This window comes from Bos mutus, chromosome 14, assembly GCF_027580195.1.
Source record: "Bos mutus isolate GX-2022 chromosome 14, NWIPB_WYAK_1.1, whole genome shotgun sequence".
Classification (NCBI taxonomy): domain Eukaryota; kingdom Metazoa; phylum Chordata; class Mammalia; order Artiodactyla; family Bovidae; genus Bos; species Bos mutus.
The window spans coordinates 70317150-70339877 of NC_091630.1; the positions used below are offsets into that span (position 1 = coordinate 70317150).

Here is a 22728-nt window from a genome sequence, read left to right on the forward strand (position 1 = left end):
ACGGCTCAGATGAGCCACTGCGGTTACCTGAAGGGAGGGGTGTGGAGCCGCCCTCCCTGGCCCGGCCCTCCTCTGAGGCCCTGCCCTGGGCTCCCTGGGGCTCCCCCTCCAGGCTGGCCCCTCCCGGGTCACTGACCCACACATCCCATAGCACACACTGAGCCCTCCTCCTGCCGTCAGCCTCGTGCGAGCATGCTATAGGTGCCCACGTGTGCAGACGCCTCGCACACACGTGTGTGCACACAGAACACACACATGCACACACAGATACTCGTACGCGTCTGTTCCCCCAGCTCAGCGAGGGTCCTCACCACCCATCACCCACTTGCTTAAGGTGGGGGTCTGGTCATCTCTGAGGCCCTGTTTGTCCTCTGACTGCCCCCTGCCCATCTCCTCCCATCTCTCCGGGCCTGTGCCCCCAACCCTGTCAGAGGAACCCCTCAGTGAAGATCAGGGGCCACCCCCGTTGATCTCAGGACCCTGCCAGCATCGCCCCTAGGGGACACTACCCCAGGGTGCCAGGCGGGGTCAGGGGCTCCCTCGTGGGCCCCACCCCCTCTCAGCTGTGATCTCCCAGCCTGGGATGGGTTTGACTGGTTGGTCTCCACCCCGCTGTGTCACCTGGGGCCTGACACTGGTGTGCCCCGGCCCGAGCGGCCTCTGAGCCGTTTATCCAAGGCCTTGTTGGAGCTCTCAGGCAGGCAGGGAATAGGGCTAGAGGGGCCCCGCTGTTGGAAAGCACCTGTGGGCCTGTCGGGGGCGGGGCAGAGGGCGGGGACTGGGCAGGTGCAGGTGAGTGGCCGCTGGCAGGCTCAGGGGCCATCCGTGCTGGCGGCCTGGGCCTCCTGCCCAGCTCTGCCCCGAGTCCAGCCAAAAGAGGCTGGACCAGGCCACTCAGGGGCTCGGGCTCAGAGCTGGGACTGCCTTCTGGCCAGCAGAGCTGTCCCCAAGGCCCAGGGCATGGAGCCCTCAAGTTCTGGAGAACTCCTGGCCCTCTGGTGGCCCCAGCGACCCCCCGCTGTGGGACCCTGTGTGAAAACCCCACGGGGGGCTCTGCCAGGCCATCTTCTAGCCCCAGGAGCCTCTTGAAGGCTCACACCGGAGCCTCAGTCTTAAGGGTACCCTGACCTCCCCTTACCTGCACCCATTGGCACCTCCCACGTCCCCACGGTGCAGGCTAGAAGGTGCCCTCCTCCCCTGCCCGCTGGGCCCGGGACCACTCCCTCCTGTGGCCCCAGCACCTGCCCCGCTTCCTTCCTGCCCTCGGGCCAGCTTCTCATGTCGCCACACTTATGGGGGGCAGTTCTGAACAGGGCCCTGCCCTGATTGTGACCCTCACTGCTCCTCTTGCCTGCTGTGCAGGGCACAGGGGTGGCCTCGCTCCCCGCACAGGCTGACCGGATCCAAGTGAGCCGGTCTGGATGAGGGCAGGCCGGCTCGCACGAGCCCCTGCATGGGCAGGGCTAGGGCAGTCTGCCTGACCCAGGGCCGTGCCCTGCCTCTCGGGGCAGGGGCTTTGTCCTGCAGACCCGGGGCCAGACCCTGGCTCAGGCATCCAGCACCCACAGACTCCCACCCAGGTGGCTCTTCTGTGGCCACAGGCCCCTCTGCACAGAGATCCTCCAGGTTGCGGAGAGTTGTGTCTGGCAGAGGTCTTCCCATGCGTCCCGCCACGCGGGGCCAGGCCGATGCCCCATCCAGGCCTATAAGGCCACAAGTTGGGGAGGCGGCCGTGCCTCGCCAGCCCCTCATCCCCAGCATGCAGGCAGAGTGTCTGCTCCAGGCTGTATCCACTTTCCAGATGGGAGGGCTAGGAGTGGGCTCCCAGAAGCAGGGATGGGGTGGGGGGAGGGTGGGCAGGGCCCAAGCAGGACCCTCTAGGGGCAGGTGTGCGGTTTTGGGGTGGCCTTGACCCTGGGTCCAGGGGGATGGGACAGGCTGAGTTGGCTGTTGAGTGGTGGGGTCGGGGGGCTGTTGGAGGAGGCACCAGACTATGATGAGGGTCTCCACTGGGCTCTGCTGACATCCACCAGGGACTCTCCTGGGCATCAGAGCTGGGGGGCTGGCAGCCACATTGGTTCCCAGCCTAGGGCCAGGGGAGGGGGTGCTGCCGCTGGGGCAGGGGCTCATGTGAGGTCTCGAATCCCACGGCCACCCTGCAGGCAGCCTCCCAGCTCTGGGATTGGCCGTAGTACCCTGGCCCCAGCCTCAGTCCCCGAACATGGGCTATGGGGCTCTGCTGTGCTAGGCCCAAGGCTGGCCCAGGATGGCCTGGAGGTGTGGCAGGATCAGGGGCTTCCTGGAGGCAGGGGCCAAGGGCAGTCTGCCCAGTTGTCCCCAGAGGGCCAGCACAAAGAGTTTGCAAGTTCCCTCCCCAGCGTTTGCCACTAAAGGGCCCCCAGGGGCCATCACTGGTGCTCTGGAGCCCCCTCCCGGCTCCTCTCCCCACTGGGGTCCCCTCCTGCCCCATCTCCGGGTAAATCCACGGGTCCAGTGCTTCCCTTATGCTGGGAGAGTGAGGCTGCACCCCCCTGTACAGATGGGGAAACTGAGGCTGGGGGTAAGGGTGTGGCCGCATTCACACAGCCATGAGGGGGGCCACCCACACCCAGCCACCCTGGCTTAGCTGGCGCAGAGCCCGAGGCCGCCCATGCCCCGCTCCCTGCCCTGCCTCCACAGCCTGTGGGGAAGGACAGCAGGAGGGGACTGCAGAGCGGTGGCGACCTTGTGCCACTGGCCAGCTGGGCCTGGCAGCATGAAGCGGCTGGCGTGTGCGCGGTCAGCAGAGCGGAGGGGCCGCCCCAGGCCAGGAGGCCGCTGCAGCTCTTCCTGCACCCACCCGCCCAGCTGCCATGGGGGATAACCCCCAGCAGGGGCTTCGGGGAGGTGAGGTTTGCAGGCTAAAGGAGCTCTCCAGGTCCACATGCAGGCGGGTCAGGAGGGGCAGTGCTAGCCTCTGAGCCCAGGCTCTGCTTCGTCCCCGCTGACCTGCGACGTCCTGTCCCCACCCCCCGCAGTGAGTGGGTGGTACACGGCCAGGCCCACTCCTCCGCAGGTCAGGGGACCCCAGGGCCAGGAGTTTGGGGCAGCCTGGGGCTTCAAGTGTGGCCCTGCCCCCTCACTGTGACCCCATCTGAGCCTCGGTTTCCTCATGTGACATGGAGGGGGACAGCGCCCGCCTGGCTGGGGGGACAGGCAGGGGTCAGCGTGGGCCGAGGCCTGGTCCCGGGGGCTGCAGGTGACTCCAGGGAAGGGGAGAGGGTGGCTCCCTGGCAGGAATGCAGGCAGGAGGCTGAGCGGTATGTGCCAGGCACAGGGCGGATGGATGTCAGCAAAGCCAGACCGGGGTCTGACCCCACCCTCGTCCCCCATAGAGCCAGTCACTTATGCAGACGTGAAGACTCCGCACCCGCCAGGGCAAGGCTCAGAGAGGCGGGGCTGCAGGAGGCCGGGGGTGACCTCTGTCCTCTGCCCTCCACCCTGCTTCTCCTCTGGCTGGGTTTTCAGATCCTTCCTGAAAGATGTGGGGGAGGGGTGTGGTCTGAGAGGCCCAGAGGCCCAGCGACAGGATGGCTCCCATGGCTGTGATGGGGCCAGTGGGCAGGCCCGGAGCCCCCGGAGCCTCACCAGGCTTCCCAGCTGAACGGGCACAGCCAAGGCCCCTGGGCCAGCGGCCCTGGCCAGGGCTGCCCACCACTTCCCGCCCAGGCTTGCTTGGGGAGGAAGTGACCCGCCCCTGGCTCTCTGCCCCTGCAGGTGGACACACTGGCAGGCGGGCAGAACAGGTGACTGAATGCGGGCCAGGCCCGCGTTGGAGGCTCGGAGCCCAGGGTGGGCACTGCCCTCAGTGTGCCCTCCCAGGGGCTCAACCCTGCACTCTGCTCTTTCTCTTCCAGCTGCTGCTTGAGGCCATGGGCAGGTGCCAGGCTGCTGGACCATAGGAGCCACCACTGCCCCCCCAGTGCCCGGAAGCCACCTCTGCCCCCCGGTCCAGAGCCCCGGCACCCCCAGCCCGGCCCAACCCCGCTCGCCGCCGGACCCTGGCATGTCCAGGCCTGGCCCGCGCCTGCCTGCCCAGCCCGCGGAACCCCGGCGGCCCCGCGAGCTAGGATGAGGGGCCAGGCCGCCGGCCCGGGTGCCCTCTGGATCCTTGGGCTGCTGCTGCTGCTGGGGCGCCAGGTGGGCACAGCCGCGGGCACGGCCGCAGGGCCCGGGGCTGAGCCCTGCGCCACGCTGGTGCAGGGCAAGTTCTTCGGCTACTTCTCGGCAGCCGCGGTGTTCCCGGCCAACGCCTCGCGCTGCTCCTGGACCCTGCGCAACCCGGACCCGCGCCGCTACACGCTCTACATGAAGGTGGCCAAGGCGCCCGCCTGCAGCGGCCCCGCCCGCGTCCGCACCTACCAGTTTGACTCCTTCCTGGAGTCCACGCGCACCTACCTGGGCGTGGAGAGCTTCGATGAGGTGCTGAGGCTCTGCGACCCCTCGGCGCCCCTGGCCTTCCTGCAGGCCAGCAAGCAGTTTCTGCAGATGCAGCGCCTGCGGCCGCCCCAAGACAACACCCTGAGGACCCGGGACGGGCCCCCCGGGCCCAGCGACGACTTCTCCGTGGAGTACCTAGTGGTCGGCAACCGCAACCCCAGCCGGGCCGCCTGCCAGATGCTGTGCCGCTGGCTGGACGCCTGTCTGGCTGGCAGCCGCAGCTCGCACCCCTGCGGCATCATGCAGACCCCCTGCGCCTGCCTGGGCGGGGACACCAGCGACTCTGCCTCTGGCTCCCTGGCCCCCCGTGGGGACGTCTGCCTGAGGGACGGCGTGGCTGGGGGCCCCGAGAACTGCCTCACCAGCCTGACCCAGGACCGGGGCGGGGACGGCACTCCAGGTGAGTGAGCCGCAAGGCGTCCATGACACAGCGCAGGGGGCGGGGCCGGGGGGGCGCTGCTGGTCACCTGGAGGTCAGGGGTCACTTGGTCCCAGGGTACACTATTTGGAATTCTGGGAGAGGTGCAGGTGAGCCCTTTGGGGGTCAGAGGCAGGGCAGTGCAGAGGTGAGGGTGAGCGTGTGCTCTGCCAGTCCCACCTTCTTAGCAAGCTTGGGGTCCTTGGTGAGACAGGCACCAGCACGGGCAGAGCTGGTACCATCAGGGGGGTGGGATGGGGAGCGGAGCTCCACGGGGGCGGGGCAGGAGGGAGACCCTGAATGCACATGGAGGGGAGCCCTTGGGACCCCAGGGTGAGGGTGACAGGAGACAGCTCTTCACCATCTGTGCAGGTGGAGACCAGACAGTGTGCCAGGCTGGGCTGGGCATCCATGCGGGTGGGTCCCCGTGGGGCTGGGTGACATGCTCAGGGCTCTTGGCCTCTCCCAAGCCAGTGAGACTGATGGACTCTTCAGAAAAACGTCTTTCAAGGCATGAGAGCAGCTCCGTGGGGGGTTTCAAGGGGAACCAGCTCTCCTGGAACATGGTTCTATTCATGGCCCCTGGGCCGTGGAGCCCAGATTAGAAACCTCCGTGAAGCGGTGAGTGTAGCTGGAGAGGAGAAGAGGGAGTGGGCGGGCAGAGCCCCCAAGGGTGGGGGCGCAGCGTCCAGGAAGCCGTTGGGAAACCCCCGCCTTCCATCAGTTGGGTCAGGGTCCCCAGCGATGGGGTGCAAGGGCTGGTCTTTGGGCTGGACCAGATGGAGGGCGCTGTGACCTTGGCATGGGCAGCCCCGCAGCATGGTGGTGGGGGTGGTCCTCCGGGTGGAGGAGGAGGACAGAGCAGAGAGGGGGCAGCAGCTTTGGGAGGCCAGTGGGTGCAGGAGGGCCAGGCAGGGTGGTGACCTGGCCGCACACGTCGCTTGGCCACTCCCCAGTGGTCACCTGCCACCTGAACCTCAGTGTCCTCACCGGCAAGGTGTTGCCTGCTTTGAGGGACTGTCCAGTCGCCTCAGGCCTAATGGCCCTGGAGCTTGGCCCACAGTGGAGGCCACAGCACAAGAGCTGGCCTCTGCAGCATCCCAGGGCAGTGACCGTGCTAGGGAGATAACCTGGTCTAGCTGGAGCTGCACAGAGCTTGCGGGACAAGGTCAAGGAGGCGGGGCCGTTGTGATGAGCTGTGAGCTCGCAGGGCTTGACGTTGGTGCTGGAGGGAGCAGGCCCAGGTGTGTGGTTGGGTGCAAATGTGGCCAGGCCTCCCGGACGGGGTTTGCCTCCTCTTGAGAGCTGAAGGGCCGTGGGGCTTTAAGCAGAGGGGGCACAGGGCTGGGGCTGTCGATGCAGTGTCTGGCTCAGAGCAGAAATCCAGGAGGGAGCTGATGCTGGCCTGGCCGGGAGGAAGGGGGAGCGCCTGGGGGATGGGGTGAGCAGCTGATGGACTTGCTGATGCCAAGGATGTGGGCGTGGAGGAAGGAGATTGATCGCTGGACCATGCCCAGGTTTCTGTCTGGGCGTGAGGACCTCAGCTGAGGTGGGGAAGTGGTGGGGAGGAAGATCCGGAGGTCAGAGTGGGACCCGATTATGAGAGGCCCATAGGCCATCCAGCGGGAATGTCATTTGAGAGGGACCACGGGGTCAGGTTCAAGTTAATCCCAGCCTGCCCTGCACTTTCTGTGTCCCTGGGCCAATCCCCTCAGGCTCCTTGTCTTTAAAATGGAGAGAGTAAAACATCTTCTTTCCTTGGTTGTCATGAAGAATGAGAACTGGGGTGAAAGTGTTTCTAAGCAAAAGCAACATCAGTGATGAAATGTCAATATCTATGTTTATTATTAGGTAGGGGATCTGGAGGGCTTGGCAGGCAGAGACAGATTAGAGGAGGAGGAGGGCTATGTGGGGACTCTGGACTTGAGCAGAGATTCTGAGAAGGGGAATGTTTGCATGTGGTGCTGGAGGGAGGTGGGCTGGTGTGTGTGTGTGCACACACGTGTGCACATGCTTGCACTCGCACATCTACGTGCACATGTGTGTAGTGTGTTACGTGAGCATATGTGCACAGTGTTACGTAAGCGTGTGTGTTCAGTGTGTTATGTGAACATGTGTGTGTTCATGCATCCATGTGTACAAGTGTGTGTGGGGGGAGCATGTATGTGTGCGTTCACACAGGCGCTGCCAGTATGTGTGTGCACACACTCACACATACACGTGTGAGTATTTGCATGTTTGTGTGGCTGGCGTGTACACGTGTGCATGCTGGTGTACAGCGCATCAGGTATCTTTGTGCACTGTGTTTGTGCATGTGTGTGTGTGAGCGTGTACACGTGTACACTGGTATGTACTTGAATTCACTGTGTACGCACGCGCGTGCGTGTGTGTGTGTTTAGGCTGGCTCTGCGCAAGTCTTGACAAAGCTCAAGTCAAGGCTCCGTGGCAAGGCCAACTGCCTCGTGGAAGACAGTTTGGAGGGCATGCGGGCTGCGGCTGCCACCAGGAAGTGAGGCGCTCGACTCTGAGGGCGGGGCAGCAGGAACAGGAGGTGGTCACCCCCACCCAGGGGCGGCGCAGACTCCATGCCCGTGCCTGGACTCCGAAGGCCCTGATGCTTCTGAGGCCTTGGGGGTACACGTGGCGTCAGTAGGTTACACCACAGCATCTTAACCAGTTCACTCTTCCCAGCCTTGCAGGTGGCTCCCAGCGAGGACCTGCCTCCCGCCCAGGGCCTCTGCCCGGGTGCTCCCTGGCCTGGAGCACTCTCCCCACATGCCCCCTCGCTCAGGGGCTGCCCAGATGGCACGTGGCGGCAGCCCCAGGCCCACTGTGCCCTCCCTCTCTCTCCCTCTCTTCCCACACGGAATCGCCCGTGAACACCTGAGAATTTCCTGTGTCCTGACTCTGTCCCTGCCAGGATGTCCCCATCGTGGGGCAGGGGAGTTGGCCCTGCTCACTGGGGACGCCCTGCTGTGGCCCAGCCCCTGGTGGCAGCAGGCCCTTGATAAACACGTGTTGAGTGGGGGGAGGCACAGAGGCGTCCAGGCTGCGGGCAGGCTCACACAGCTTGAAAGGGGAGACCCGGAGCAGAGCAGCTCTTGGCCACCCGGGGCTTCTCCTGCAAGAGCTCAGGTGAGAGGGTCTCTGTGTGTGTGTGTGTGTGTGTGTGTGTGTGTGTGTGTGTAGGGGCGAGGTGGCCCACGGGCCAGAGAGGTCTAGCAGTCATTCAGAAGACACACAGCTGAGCCAGACCCCATATCATGCTGCGGAGCCTGTGCCCCGGAGCCACGCCCCCCACCCCGAGCAGGGGAGGCTGAGCCAGGCGTGTCCTCCGTCCCTGCTCGAGGGGGCCGTGCGATGCCCAGAGCGAGCAGGCGGCCCAGGCCAGCCCGTGGCCCACTTTCAGCCATGCCCCTGCCTGGCCTGTCCAATCGCCACATGGCCATGCCATGCGTCCGACTGGCAAGCCTTCCTCGGGCCAGAGCACCGCTCCCTGCCCCCAACCGGCTGCCCCTCTGCACAGCCCGCCCGCTCCCACCCCCTCCAGAGTCTCTCTGCGTTTTTCTGCCTCTGGTGAGATGGGGCCATTTCTCTCAAGGGTTGCTTTAAATATTCATGTTTTAATTAAAGAATTTTATTGCAGAAGCGACATGTAAGATAATGAAAAAGCAGCATCCTGGGGGCTGGGGGCCAGTGTGTGTGTGTGTGTGTGTGTCCCTGTGTATATGTGTGGGTCCCTGTGTGTGTGTCCTGTGTGTGCGTGTGTTCTTGTGTGTGTGCATGCGTGTCCCTGGGCATGTGTGTGTCCCTGTGTGTTCATGACCCTGCGTGTGCACATGTGTGCCTCCCCCAAGTGCCTGCCTGGGTGGGGTGGAGCTGGGCTGGAGCCTGAGTGTGTGACATCCTCAGCGCGTGTAAGGCAGGGATGCTGAGCCTAGGGCCGTGACCTGCCCCAGGCTGAGTGCCCCGGTGCCTCCAGGCCCATCCGCTCTCAGCCGGGTGCCCCTGCCCTGACACCCCATGGGCTTTGGAGTAATTCCCACCCTCAGTGCCGCACAGCTACCCTCTCTAGGGGCTGCAGTGTGTGGAGAGAGGCAGGGCTCTGATAGGAGGAGGTACTCGAGGGGAAAGGGTGTGTCTCTGGAGTTTAGGGGTGACCAAGAATGTGTTAGGGGGATGGGGGGGACAGGAGCAGGAAGGGTCAGGGCCTCCCTGCCAGGACAGTTTTCATCCCAGCCCGGGGAGCTGTTCTTTTGCGCAAAGGCCAACTTAGAAAACCTGGAAAACAAGGTTTCCAGCTCCAGGCAGACAACCTCCAGGTATCGTAGGCGGACAGAGGAAGACGTGACCCCGTGGAGCCCATAAGAGCACACGGGGGGCCGCCCAGAGTGGGGCTCCCACACAACCCTGCAGCTGGGAGGCTGGGAGCTGTGGCTGTGCTGGGGTCTCGCTTCCCCCCAAAGCGGGGAAGGGCTGTGAGTTGTATAGCCAAAGCTCCGGGAGGGGAAGAGACCTGCCCAGGTCATCCAGCATTGAAGTGCAAAACTAGCAGGACCCAGGCCTTGGCACCCTTCTTAGGACAGGGGGCGCCTGCCGGACTAACCCTGCAGATGGGGTCCTATCACTGACTTGCCGAGCCTCAGTTTCCTTCTGTGAAATGGGAATGGGACAGTACCTGCCTGTAGGGTCCGGCACCTCTATCGTGCATGGAGGAACTCTCCTTGTCCGCCTCCTCTGGCAAGTGGCCTGTGGGCAGTGGCCGTGGTTCTCAGCCCCATCCTGAGATCCCACAGTGCCTCCTGCAGCTGGACGGCGTGCTGGTCGCTCGGGCCCTGATGTGGCAGCTGCAGGCCTTGGTGAAGGATGCACCAAGTCTGGACTTACAGAGCCAGAGCGGGCGCTGTGGTTTGGGTGGGGGCGGAGCTGCCCATCCCCTGTGGCCTTCATTTGCACATCCATGCAAGGGGTTCAGAGGAAGAACCTGCATGCCGCAGGACAGGCCTTGACTCTGGGGGCTGCCGTCCTCACAGGGGGCTGGACTGAGCTGTGGTTGCGTAGGGACCCCGGCCTGACCGTCAGGGGCAGGGCGGGAACAGGAGGTGCAGCCTGACCTGCTGGACTGGGGAGACCTCTGCTGGACGAGACAGGAAGTGCAGACTGCCTCCTCCAAAGGGGACCCAGGAGGCGGGGAGGCCCAGGGGGGAAGAGGGCTTCCCTGAGCGCCCCGCCCCAGCCCACTGGGGCACAGGGACCCCGGTACCGGGGCGACCACAGCCTCCAGACGGGGGTGCTGGGGTGGGAAGGAGGCCCGGAGCCCCCTCGCCGTGTGTCCGCTCTCATGGGTGGCCAAGGCTGCCTGGCGGCCATTAATTGGCTCTATTCATCCCTTAATGAGATGGAAATGAGGCTTCCAGACAGAGGGGGCATTGAGCCTGGGAAGAATGGCGGCTTCTTTCCGGGCCTGGAGGGGCAGCCCACCCCCCAGCCTTGCCCACTCTTCTGCTGCCCCCTCAAAGCCCACCCAGCCCAAGAGCCCCATGGTCACCCAGCAAAGGGTGGGCCGAGCTCCTCTGTGCCCAGCTCTGCGGGCCCGGGAGACCTGCCTGGGGGACTCCCTGGTCGTGGGTGTGCTTGCCTGGTGAACGTGTATCAGGTGTCAGCCTCGTGTGATGACACACGGTAAAAACGGTAACAAAGATAGCAGCTGCCATTAACCGAGCGTGCACCAGCGGTCAGGGCTCGGTATGCGACAGCGATCCTGTGTCGAGGATCAGAAGTCAGTCTGTGATGAGGATCAAGGCCGTGTGTGATCAGGATCGGGAATCAGCATGTGAGCAGAGTCAGGGCCGGGCCCGGGGGGCAGTCTGTCCTCTGAGCCAGTGGACCCCTGCCTGGCCTCTCCTGATATGACCCTTCCTCTCCTTCCCCTCCCCCCACCACGTCCCCACCACCTGGGTCACCAAGGTAACCAGCCCTGAAGTAGTGGGTGTTTTGGCAGCTGAGGCCTAACCTGAGTCTATCCTGAAAGACTGAGCTCTGCAGCGGTTGCCATGGGAACCAAGTGGCATCCTCCGATTAGCCTGGCTTGGACACCCTCTCTCTCCCACCCACTGCCAGCTTCCACGTCACTCAGGCTTCCACACGGGGGCTGGGCTGGGGCAGCAAGGGGCAACAGGCAGGACGGGCCCGCCGTGTCCCTGCGGCCAGGCCGCCCCCGACTCCAGCCTCCCCGTTCCTCCGTGTCAGTGTGAAGGACAGGGGCTCAGCCGGTGAGACGGAGCCCCAGGCCAGCGGCCTAGAGTGCTGCTGGCAGCCTGCCTTGTCTGACGGCCACACGCCACAGGGGCAGTGCTTGGAATCTGATCGGGGGCCTGGTCCCGGCTCCCGTTGCTATCAAATGGGCGTGGCTGTGGGGCTCCTGCCGACCACCGCCGGAGGGAAGGCACCTGAAGTGGTGGCAGTGAGGCCCCGCATCTGGGCAGCTTCAGCCCGTCACACCCTCAGAGCCACTCACGGGCAGTATGCACGGGAGCTGTCCTGGGGCCCCCCACCCACTCCCCTGTGCCCTGGTCTGCTGGCCACACACCCCGAACCCCTGGGACACAGGCAGTTGCAGTTCAAAACCAAGTCATATCTGCGTAGTAGCCTCCATGCTTCTGGCTCCTACCCAGCCCTGGGGACCCTGGAGCCCCCTGCCTGGTGAGGCTCAGGCCTGCTTGCCTCCTCAACTCCAGGGCAGATCGTCCTGTGGGGTGGGGTGGGGGGAGCCTCACCAGCTCCCGACTGTCTGGACCACCCCTCTCTGAGCCTCGGTTTCCTCTGCTGTAAGTGGGTCCACACCTGGTTCCTGGACTGGGACTCAAGGTTCCTGAGGCATCCAGTGCCGAGCAGGGAGGGGGGACAGGAAGTGGGGAAGACAGGACTCTGCTGCCCAAGATGCTACCTGAGGGCCAGCCTTGGGGGAGCACCGGGCCTTGAAGGGTGGGAGCCCAGGTCCAATGACCTACTCAGCCCCTCCTGACTAGGGGAGCCCAAGCATTCTGTCACTAGGGCAGGCTCAGACTTCTCACGTGGACAATGGGGACAGAGAGGCCCTGGTGGGAGCACAGGGCATCAAGCCCAGGCTCAGGAGGGGCTCGGAATCAGGGCCCTTGACCCCCTGGAACCAGAGTCCCTGCAAAGCTCAGCCGGGCCTCTACTCTGCAGCCCTGGCAAGGTCCTCCCCGGGCCTCTCTGCACTGCATGTGCGGGAGGGGGAAAGCAGGGCCCATGCCCAGCCACAGACCACGCAATTAAGGTCAGAGCTGGCCCCTCCTGCTGGGCCCCTGTCGGGGTGCGTTGGCCTGCCCACCTGCCCCACCCACCTGCGTGTCCCAACTGCAGGGCAGGTCTGAGAACAGGCCTGACTTCTGTGTGCCCTTGAGGCTCTGCCTCTCTGGGCTCCAGGGGAGGTGGGATGCTTGGGAAGGGGGGCTCTGTGAGGGCAGAGAAGGATCCTTGATGGCCTGGGGGCTTGGAGGGTGAATGAGCCTTGCCTTCTGAACTGGGGCACTTGGGCCCACTCCCCTGCCTGCCATTCATTTGCTTCCAGCGCCCCCTGCTGGTCAGTTTCCTGCACAGGCACAGCACAGCTGACACCTTTCGCGTGGCCCTCCACAGAACCCAGCACCTGGACGCCCAACTTGCTGCGCATCAAAGCAGGCTCTCTGGAGGAATTCCCTGGAGGGCCGGTGGTTAGGACTTGACGCTTTCACTGCCTTGGCTCGGTTCAGATCCCTGGTCTGGGAACTAAGAGCCCACATGCTGGGCAGTGTGCCAAAACACACACACACAAAGTGGGATTTTCTAGCATCGACTGAAACCCCACGCCTGTGGTCTCCCCATCGTTTCTTGCTGCTTGCCGTCACAGGCGGCAGACTTGGGAAGGAGCGCCCTCATCCTCAGGTGGAGGGCATGAGGGCAGGGTGGGGTGGACCTGTCCATCCCAGGGCAGTGGGTGGTGGGGCCCCCACGTGAACCCCGTCTTTCAGCTCCAGCACCCACCTTAGGGATCTGCACAGTCTGCCCTCTCACCCCACGTCTCCCCAGAGAAGCCAGGCTCTGAGAGGCCACAGGGGCCCTCCTGCCAGGCCAGGTGTGACTTGCCCTTGGCCAGCCTGGCTCCCCTGCTCCCGCCCCAGGTGGGGCAGTGGCCCAGCTCCAGGGTGACTCCCAGTGCCGGGCCTTGGCAGTGCCATCTCCTTGCCCCATTCCTGGGGGCTGTGTCAGGGGCTGCGTGCAGGGCACCCAGCCCACGGTAGGTGCTTGGTGACCTGTGCATGCCCTTGCTGGGTCTGCCCTGACCCTGCTGTTCTGGGAGCAAGGGGCCCTGAAGTTCCTGGGGACAAATGGGGTGGCAGCACCAGAGCCCCTCAGGCCGGGAGCTATCTGACTTTTGGACTGAATGCCTGGATGAAGCAGCCGCTCCCTGAACCCATCAGTGCAGCCCAGCTCTCGCCCAGATGTTGGCCTCCTGCTCCGCACCGCTCGGTTTCTCCCCAGTACTTGGAGGCTCTTAGTATCCTCGGTGGCACTGGGACCGCCAAGGGGCCCAGACCTTCAGGGACATGAGGTCATGATGCTTGAGGGGACAGGACCGGGATGAAGATCTGTGAGAGGGCTGAAGGAGGCTGGCCAGAGGGGCCTGGAGGCCAGTCTCTGCTGTGTCTAGGGGAGGGGAGGCCTGGCGGGGCCCAAGGTGTGAGACCTCACTAGGCCACCAGGTGTGGGGCCTCTGGTGTCCCTGAGTGATGGGGTAATGAACACACAGATCATGGGGGGAGGGTGAACAAGTCTAGAGGAAACTAGACTGAGGACCATGGGGAGGGGGTCCGCAGGGGCTGAGGCTCTGTGCCAAGTAGAAGAGCCCCCTCTGCCCCCACCCCTTCACTGGGCCCTTGGAATAAGACAGCTGTTGGGGTGGGCGGGGTGCCTTTCATTCATTCATTCTTCAGACCTGCCTAGGGCTCCAGCTCTGGGTCCAGCCCCTACACTGGGGACCTAAATTCAGAGTCAGTGGAGACCCTGGCCTGGGAGCCTGTAAACAGCCAGAAAGCACTCAGACCCCAGAGGGAACTGGGGTTGCACCTCTGACCCTCCCTGCCCTGCCGGCCGCCTATGCTTCGCACCCCATCGCTAACCTCATCCAGGCCCATTCTCGCCTTCTGGCTGACCCTCCAGGGCGCTGCGCTGGTTCCGACGCTGAGGCTTCTTCGCAGGGGCCGCTCTACCCCCAGACCTCTGCAAGATCCCTGAGACACTGCCTGAAAGACATTGCAGCCCTTTGACCCCGGCCCTGACTCTGTCCTCTGGTTCCCACCAGGCGGCTGGAAGTTGTGGTCCCTATGGGGCGAGTGCACGCGGGACTGCGGGGGAGGCCTGCAGACGCGGACGCGCACCTGCCTGCCCGCGCCGGGTATCCAGGGCGGCGGCTGCGAAGGGGTGCTGGAGGAGGGCCGCCTGTGCAACCGCAAGGCCTGCGGCCGTGAGTGCGCGGAAGGGTGGGACGGGAGGAGTCGCGGGTGGTGGGGTGGGGAGAAGAAGGGGCCCGGGCCGGGCCAGGTGGGGAAAAGGGCGTGGGGCTGGGTCCGGCCGGACCAGGGAAGGTGCTGGGGCCAGGTTAGGCCGGACTCAGGCTGTGAGAGGCGGGACCTGGGGTGGGGCGGGGTCAGAGGGGTGGAGCCTACCCAAGGGCGGGGCCAGGCTAGGCCGGGCTCGGGCTGTGAGGGGCGGGACCAGGGGTGGGGCCTAGCCAAGGGCGGGGCCAACTCCTCGTCCTGGCCGAGTGGCATCAGAAGAAACGGCCTAGGAGGAGGGGCGGGACCGGGTGTTAGACTGGATGTGGCTGTCTTAGCACCTGCGGACTGGGAATTCTGGGGTGCACGGGGAAGGCCGTCAGTGGGCTTCTCCCTCCACCCCGATCCCCAGCCCTGACCAGAGCTGCCTGTCCCAGCTGCATCTTGCCTCCAGGATGTATTTCTCTAATAAGGCTCTCTAATGACCTCATGCATATTTTAGCTGCTTCCATAAAGTTAAATCAAGTTATAATGAGACTGTCATTCTTCGGGTTGTTTCTTCCCCGATGAATTTTCCTGGGGAGAGGAGCTCATCTCAGAAGCCTGGGGAGAGCCCTGTGGTGTCTGGGCTGGGCCGCGGGGCGCAGGACCGCAGGCAGGATGCAGGACCGCAGGCGGGATGCTAAGGAGGGGACAGCAGCAGCCATCCACACCTGGCGCCCTGCGGGTGACGCTGCGGGCCCCGCAGGGAGAGAGGGAGGGGCGCAGGGCAGGGGAGTCTGGACCGGACAGGGCTTGGCCCCAGACCAGGGTGCCCTGGTCCCAGGTTTCTCAGCTGCCCAGTGGGACCAAGTGGCCCTGGTGCTGGCAAGCCTGGGCCCTACTGTGACTGAGGACTGAGGGACAAAGGGCCAAGAGCGCCCCTCTAGAGCTGCAGGGCGGGAGCCTCAGGCCAGGGCCTGGGCGCTTACCTGGACCCGCCCTGCAGCCGCCGGGCGCACCAACTCCAGGAGCCAGTCCCTGCGGTCCACGGATGCCCGGCGGCGTGAGGAGCTGGGGGACGACCTGCAGCAGTTTGGGTTCCCGGCCCCGCAGACAGGTAAGTGGCAGCGTCTGGGTGGGGCTGACAGCAAACGCACTAAAACTGGCAAGTGGGGAAAGTTGGTTCCAGGGTATTAGGTCTTTGGCCAAATACTGTACGTCATTAATTGCTGCTGATTCCAATTAATGACTGTAATAATTTCCCATAATTAGACTAACCTCTCAGGTGCCAGGCGCTGGTCTCCAGGCACACTGGATTTAGAAGAAATGGTGTGAGGCGAAGGGGCCAGTCGAGAAAAAAAAAGGAGGGGGGAGCTCACGGGCCTTGCTGCGGCCACCTGGGGGGTCTGACCGCAGCGCAGGTACAGGGGCAGCAGCAGGCCTGTGATGCTGTAGGTCTGGGCCCACAGGTGACCCCGCGGCCGAGGAGTGGTCCCCGTGGAGCGTGTGCTCCAGCACCTGCGGCGAGGGCTGGCAGACCCGCACGCGCTTCTGCGTGTCGACCTCCTACAGCACGCAGTGCAGCGGGCCCCTGCGGGAGCAGCGGCTCTGCAACAATTCGGCCGTGTGTCCAGGTGGGCGGGGCGCCGGCAGGGGGCGGGGCGCCCGGGTAGGGGCGTGGTGTCGGGGCGGGGCGTCCGCTAGGGGCGTGGTGTCGGGGCGGGACGTCAGGGGTGGGGGCGGGGCGTCCAGGTAGGGGCGGGGCGCCGGCCCGGGGTCGGGGAGTCCGGGGCAGGTGGCTCGGCTGCCGGCTGGGCCGGACAGGGGTCGCAGAGCGCTACGTTCCCTCCATAGTGCATGGCGCCTGGGACGAGTGGTCGCCTTGGAGCCTGTGCTCCAGCACCTGCGGTCGCGGCTTCCGGGACCGCACGCGCACCTGCAGGCCGCCCCAGTTTGGAGGCAACCCCTGTGAGGGCCCGGAAAAGCAAACCAAGTTCTGCAACATCGCTTTGTGCCCTGGTAGGTGAGAGGGAGGGCGCTAGGTGGGGTGAGACAGGAAAGGACCCCGTGGGCCACCGGTCAGCCCGCGGAGCCCAACTTTGCCCACTCAGACCCACCTGCTGGGGCCTCAGAGGTGAGATTGGAACCCCAGGCTGTGATCAGGCTGTAGGCCAGAGAACCTACAATGTTGTTACTGGTGCGCCAGGGGTGTTGGGGTGCTGGGACCTCCTTGGGTGTCACACCCATGCCTCAGACTTTGTGGGGTGCTCACACCTGTACCCCAGATGGGGTGTGGGCCCTGGCTGTTCACGCTGGCTTCCTGTTCCCTTCTTCCCCTGGGCCGGGCAGTGGATGGAAACTGGAACGAGTGGTCCAGCTGGAGCACATGCTCCGCCAGCTGCTCCCAGGGCCGGCAGCAGCGCACACGCGAGTGCAACGGGCCTTCGTATGGGGGTGCTGAGTGCCAGGGCCACTGGGTAGAGACGCGAGACTGCTTCCTGCAGCAGTGTCCAGGTCAGGCCATGCCCCGGGGCCTGCGGGTGGGGACCTGCGGTCCTGAGTCACTTGGTGGGCTGGGGATGCTGGGGGGCCCTGGAACGAGGCCCCAGGGATATGGGGGTGGTGGTGGGGGTCCCGGGGGCCGATGCACATGGGGTACTTGTCTTATCGTGTATCAAGCTGAGCTCTGCCTTCTCCTCCCTGGTGTCAACTTCCTTCCGCTCCCGGCTCCCTGCCCCTGCGTCCCCATGGCTCCTGCCCACCCCTCGTCCCCATTCTCGTGCTTCCATGCGCGGCCGTGTCCTGCAGTGGATGGGAAGTGGCAGGCCTGGGCGTCCTGGGGCAGCTGCAGCGTCACATGCGGGGGTGGCACGCAGCGGCGGGAGCGTGCCTGCTTGGGGCCCTTCTTTGGGGGAGTGGCCTGCCAGGGCCCCCAGGATGAATACCGGCAGTGTGGCGCCCAGCGGTGTCCCGGTGAGTGTCTCTACCCCACCCCACAGCTGGACCCTGAGGCGGGGGAGGCGCTCGGGGCGCAGCTGGGGGACGACCGCTTTGTGAGGGTGGATGTCCCGTGGCGTCTGGACCCTCCTGACCCTGCTGCCAGCTCTCTGCCCCTCCCTGCATTCCCTCTCCCCTGCCCCGACTCATGTCTCTGGCCCTTGGCAGAGCCCCACGAGATCTGTGATGAGGACAACTTCGGAGCTGTGGTCTGGAAGGAGACCCCAGCCGGAGAGGTGGCTGCAGTCCGGTGTCCCCGCAACGCCACAGGTGAGGGCCGAGGGGGCAGGGGCTGGCAGGGCACCTGTCCCTTCCTTGTGGGATGTGCTGGAGGCACCGAGATGCCCCTGGAGGCCTGCCTGAGAGCTGTCAGCACAGGGCACGTGGCCCAGACTCCGCCCGGGCAGCCCCGTGCACACCAAGGCTGGAGGGGTGCGGGCAGGGACACAGGGCTGCCGTGTCCTAAGTCAGCAGAGCCGGTGCCAGCATGAAGCCCTTTAGTGTGATGTTCCACGATGTCACTGCTTTACATGTGGGAAACCAGAGGCACAGAGCCCACACCCTTGCCCTGGGCTTGCGTGGCCAGTAACTGGGAAGTCAGCTTTGGACACCGTGGTCTTGATCCCCACGCAACCCTATGGAGTGATATGAGGTGGGGGAAAAGCAGGGTGGGCTCCCAGAAGGGCCTCTGCAGAGACAGTTTGGGTTCCTTTCCCCTCTTGTCTGAGGAGCGTGTGCTGTGTGACATTCAGGAAGTACTTACCCTCTCTGAACTTCCATTTCTTTCTGTAAAACGAACTTGCTGTGGGCTCCCCACCCCCCACCCCCCAATAAGGCTGGTGACCATGGTGGAGGCTGTGTATTCCCAGCCGTGGCTTCAGCCCCCGTGCCCTGTTCTGTTTACTGAATAGTACAGATTCTGGGGAGCGACTTGCAAACCCAGGGAAGTAAAGTGGAAACACGAGTCGCAGGATGGGTGTCACCTCTCTAGCCTTTGCTTGTGTGATCCTCATTTTCATTCTGCACCGTGCTGTAGACCAGGTGTCCCGTCCTGCCCCGTGGCTCCTGTTGGGGGACAGTGTCCTGGCAGTTCCCTAGGGTCATCACAGCTGTGCCTGGCTCCCTGGGAGTAAGGTCTGGGTCATAGGCTGTGCCCATGTTCAAGGCCGTCCAACCTGACCCCAGTCAGCCCCAAGGCTGCCCAGCGTCCTCAGCACACCAGGGTCATGAGGGGCCCCCTGACCCCAGAGGTGGAGCCAGGCAGCGGTGGGCTGTTGGTTCTCCCCAGGGCTCTGGGTAGGAAGGGGCTCCGGGAGAAGCCCTGGGCTGAACTCTGAAGCCCGTCACTCGGCCCAGGGTTCAGCCTCCACACAGGTAGGATGCCTGTAGGTTTGGCTCCTACCAGGCTCCAGTGCTTGGCTGGCAGCATCTGCTCAGAAATGTTTTGAGTGAAAGAAAGTCGCTGGCCCCTGTGCCAGCCCTGCTCCTGGAACACGGCCACAGGCGAGTGTCCGCTTCCAGGGCTGGGGGCCATCCAGAGAGCTGGAGGCACCTGGGAGCTGTGGCTGGGTGGGTGGGACTCTTGCGGCAGACGTGCGCATCCTCCTGAGAAGTGGGCGATGGAGCCGACCCCCCATCTCCACAGGCCTCATCCTGCGACGCTGTGAGCTGGATGAAGAAGGCATCGCCTACTGGGAGCCCCCCACCTATATCCGCTGTGTGTCGATTGACTACCGGAACATCCAAATGATGGTGAGGCTGGGCCCCGAGGTCTCCCACCTCACCCCTCCCATCACTCCAGGGCTCATCTCTACCCCCATTCCCAGACATAACCCTGCGTCCCCAGTGGCACGCTCTGTGGACGCGGGTCAGCGTGGCTGGGGCTGCAGAGCGCCCTCTGGGCATGGCGGTCCTTGGCGCCTGCAGTCCAGCACCTGCACCGTCCGTCCCCCTAGACCCGGGAGCACCTAGCGAAGGCGCAGCGTGGGCTGCCCGGGGAGGGCGTCTCCGAGGTCATCCAGACCCTGGTGGAGATCTCCCAGGACGGGACCAGCTACAGCGGGGATCTGCTGTCCACCATCGACGTCCTAAGGAACATGACAGAGATCTTCCGCCGGGCGTACTACAGCCCGACCCCTGGGGACGTGCAGGTGGGCACCCAGGAGGGCATTCCCCACCCCAACCTTAGACCGAGTCCCGACCTCAGACTGAACCCTGAGCCGGGCCCCACGCTGAGCCCCGACCCTGGCCACACTCTGACCCCGGCCACACTGAGCCATGACTCTGGTGCCTGATTCTCTGTTCTGGAGAAGGAAACGGCAGCTCACTCCAGTATTCTTTGCCTGGGAAATCCCGTGGACAGAGAGCCTGGCGGGCTGCAGGCCCTGGGGTCGCAGAGGCTGCGCACACATGCCTTTTCACTGGCCCTTCTTCCTTCTCCTTCCAGAACTTTGTGCAGATCATCAGCAACTTGCTGGCCGAGGAGAATCGGGACAAGTGGGAGGAGGCGCAGCTGGTACGCCTGCCCACCTGGGGTGCTGCGGTGTCTCCGCCCCTCCCCACTCCCCAGGCCGGCTCAGGGCGGGCTCTTGGGTTCAAATCCCAGATGGGCCTTTCCCAGGAAGTCACTCAGCCTTCTGAGCCTCGGCGTTCCCGTCCGTCAGATGACGGGCCCACCGCACGGGGCTCAGGGAGGGGTCTGAGAAAGCGTGTTGGCCGTAGGGTGCAGGCCGGGACGTGGCAGTCCCTTCTCATCTGGAGAGAACGGTCCGCCTCCCCCCAGCACTGACCGGGAACCTGCCACTCCCTGTACTCAGGGGCTGTGGTGCCCAGAGACCCCTGCTCTCCTCCCATCTGGACACCTGGCCATAGGCCGGAGCGCCTCAGCCCCTCTGGGCTCAGTGTTCTCATCCACAAATAGGCGGTGGACACTCAGGTCCAGAGCCCTGCGGGGTAGGGAGTGACCGGCAGGACCCCGTCGAGGAGGGAACAGATGAGGGAAGGAGGCGGCTGAGTCCCCGCTGCGGGGGCAGGGGACTCGGGTGACACTCAGATCTGGCGCCTTCTTGGCTGGGCTGCCCCCCACCGCCTTGAGGCTCCCTGACCCTGCCCCCATCCCGTCCCCAGATGGGCCCCAACGCCAAGGAGCTCTTCCGGCTAGTGGAGGACTTCGTGGATGTCATCGGCTTCCGCATGAAAGACTTGCGGGACGCGTACCAGGTGACAGACAACCTGGGTAAGCCCGGGCCTCGCTCTCTGACCCTCAGGCCTCACCTGGCACGCCTGGACGGGGCCCTCCAGCCTCAGATTCCGGCTGTGTGCGGAACTTCAGGACCCCCGGGCCGGGTTCTGGGATGATCCTCAGTGCACAGACCTGAGTCTCCTGACGATGGTCGGATGTGATCCTGGGAGGGGGTCGGCATGGGGGCTTTGGACCCAGACCAGGCCCTGGACACTTAGAGTCTTGGGGTGCAGCAGGAAGCCCCAGCCACAGCTTCTATCTCCCTGGGGCTGGGGGCCCACAGTGCCTTGTCCCCAGTACCTGCTGTGCTGGGACCTCGGAGATTTGAAGGCAAGGTTGCACTCTGCTCCCAGAAGCGCTTGTCAGAGGGGCCTGGCGACACCCAGCTCAGTAGCACTGACAGAATCTCAAATGGGGAGGCGGCGGTGCAGGCCTCGAGGGGCTGGAGAGAGCCAAAGGTGGGCCTGGACTTGGGAGGCTCACGATGGCTGTCGGCACAAGGACCTGCAGCAGCTGCATTCAATGATCACCACCATGTCCTCTTAAACAGCTCTCCTGGCCACATTTGTCCAGGGCACCTCCTCAGATAATCTTCTCATAGTGGGGAGCTGGGGTGCGGCCCAGGCCCGGCGGTGGTCCACACAGCGCCGAGGAGGGCGATGGTCACTGCCTCTGTAGAGGCTCCTGGGCCTCTGGGGACATGTCCTCTGGGCCCACTGTGCTTGCTCGCACCCAGGGACCTGCCCACGCAGCGATGAATGCCTGCTAAGCTAGAAGGTCCTAGAGCCCTGGTCCTGCCTTACGCCTTTGAGCTCAGGACCCCAGAGCTGGGGAGACCCCTGAGGCCAAGGGAGTGGGAGCAGCATCCTCCTGTAGGTGGGGAGACCCCAGCCTGGAGGTCCCCTGGAGGCAGGGTCAGCAGTGGCTCCAGGCTGCTGGGTCTCTTTCTCACTGGGCTGACAGGGCCCTTGTTCTGGGTGAGATGGGAGTGGCCGGAAAGCGGGCTCTTCTGTGGCCACATGTGACAGGCGTGACCCGGAGGCCACCTCAGCTCTCGGCCCCCCAGCCCTGGACCTCGCTGTAGAGGCTGGACCCCTGGCCACCCAGCACCACCCACAGCCCCTGGAGGTGGGCTAGGCCCGGGCCGAGTCCCCTGACCTTCCACCTCCAGGGAGCCTGTCTGGAGCCAGTGGACATTCAGGGCCCAGCCTTTGTCACCAAAGGAGGCCCTGGACTCCTCCCATCACCCCTCATTAGCCCTCCCCGCCATGTATCCACACACCCCCATTCTCCCCTACACCCCACTCATACACTCGCACCTGTGCACCCTACACATATACAGTCTGTGCACCCACTGTACACCCACACCCCGATTCACCCCACTCATATACTCATAGCCCTGTATCCTCTGCACCCAATGCCCTACGCCCTGTGCACCCCGTGTACCCCCTGCACACCCCTCGCGTGGTGTGGCTGGGTGGCCCCACGAACACTGCGCCTGTTCTGAGCCAGGAGCAGCCCCGTGACGGTCCCACCCAACTTCCCGTCCCAGGGCGAAGGCTCCGTACCCTGAAACCGCTCTGTCTCCGTCTCCCTTTGTCTGTCGCTGTTGTCTCTCACCTCCCCCCACCCCCTACCCCGCCGCAGTCCTCAGCATCCACAAGCTCCCAGCCAGCGGAGCCACCGACATCAGCTTCCCCATGAAGGGCTGGCGGGCCACAGGCGACTGGGCCAAGGTGCCGGAGGACAGGGTCACTGTGTCCAAGAGTGTCTTCTCCACGGGCTGGCAGGTGAGGGCCTCAGGGGCTGGAGGAGCTCCCCAGAGTCTAGAACTTCTCAGTCCCCCCAAAGAACTTCCCAGCCCCACTCCAGAAGCACTCCAGAAGTTCTGACGTGCTGCATCAAGGGCCAGGGTGGTGTCCGTTTCTTCTACACAATCTCAGTGTTCCTGAGATTGCCCCCTCTTCCAGGAAGCCCTCTTTGCCCTCCCTATGTTGGGAGACCCCAGGCAATCTTGGCTGAATGGACCCCCTCATCACAGGGAGGGAGAGGGT

The 22728-nt window shown here is 64.5% G+C and overlaps 1 protein-coding gene across 1 annotated transcript in view; it reads left to right on the top strand.

Moving 5' to 3' along the window:
* ADGRB1 (adhesion G protein-coupled receptor B1) overlaps nt 1–22728 on the top strand; it is a 77645-nt gene that overhangs the window by 8774 nt on the left and 46143 nt on the right. Inside the window, exons 2-14 of the mRNA XM_070382692.1 lie at nt 3897–4879; nt 14262–14423; nt 15443–15553; nt 15906–16070; nt 16291–16455; nt 16786–16950; nt 17245–17409; nt 17602–17703; nt 19079–19185; nt 19389–19583; nt 19880–19948; nt 20560–20668; nt 22322–22457. Coding sequence (XP_070238793.1) covers nt 4111–4879; nt 14262–14423; nt 15443–15553; nt 15906–16070; nt 16291–16455; nt 16786–16950; nt 17245–17409; nt 17602–17703; nt 19079–19185; nt 19389–19583; nt 19880–19948; nt 20560–20668; nt 22322–22457 — 2420 coding nt within the window. The 5' untranslated portion in view covers nt 3897–4110. The remainder of the gene's footprint in view (nt 1–3896; nt 4880–14261; nt 14424–15442; nt 15554–15905; nt 16071–16290; nt 16456–16785; nt 16951–17244; nt 17410–17601; nt 17704–19078; nt 19186–19388; nt 19584–19879; nt 19949–20559; nt 20669–22321; nt 22458–22728) is intronic.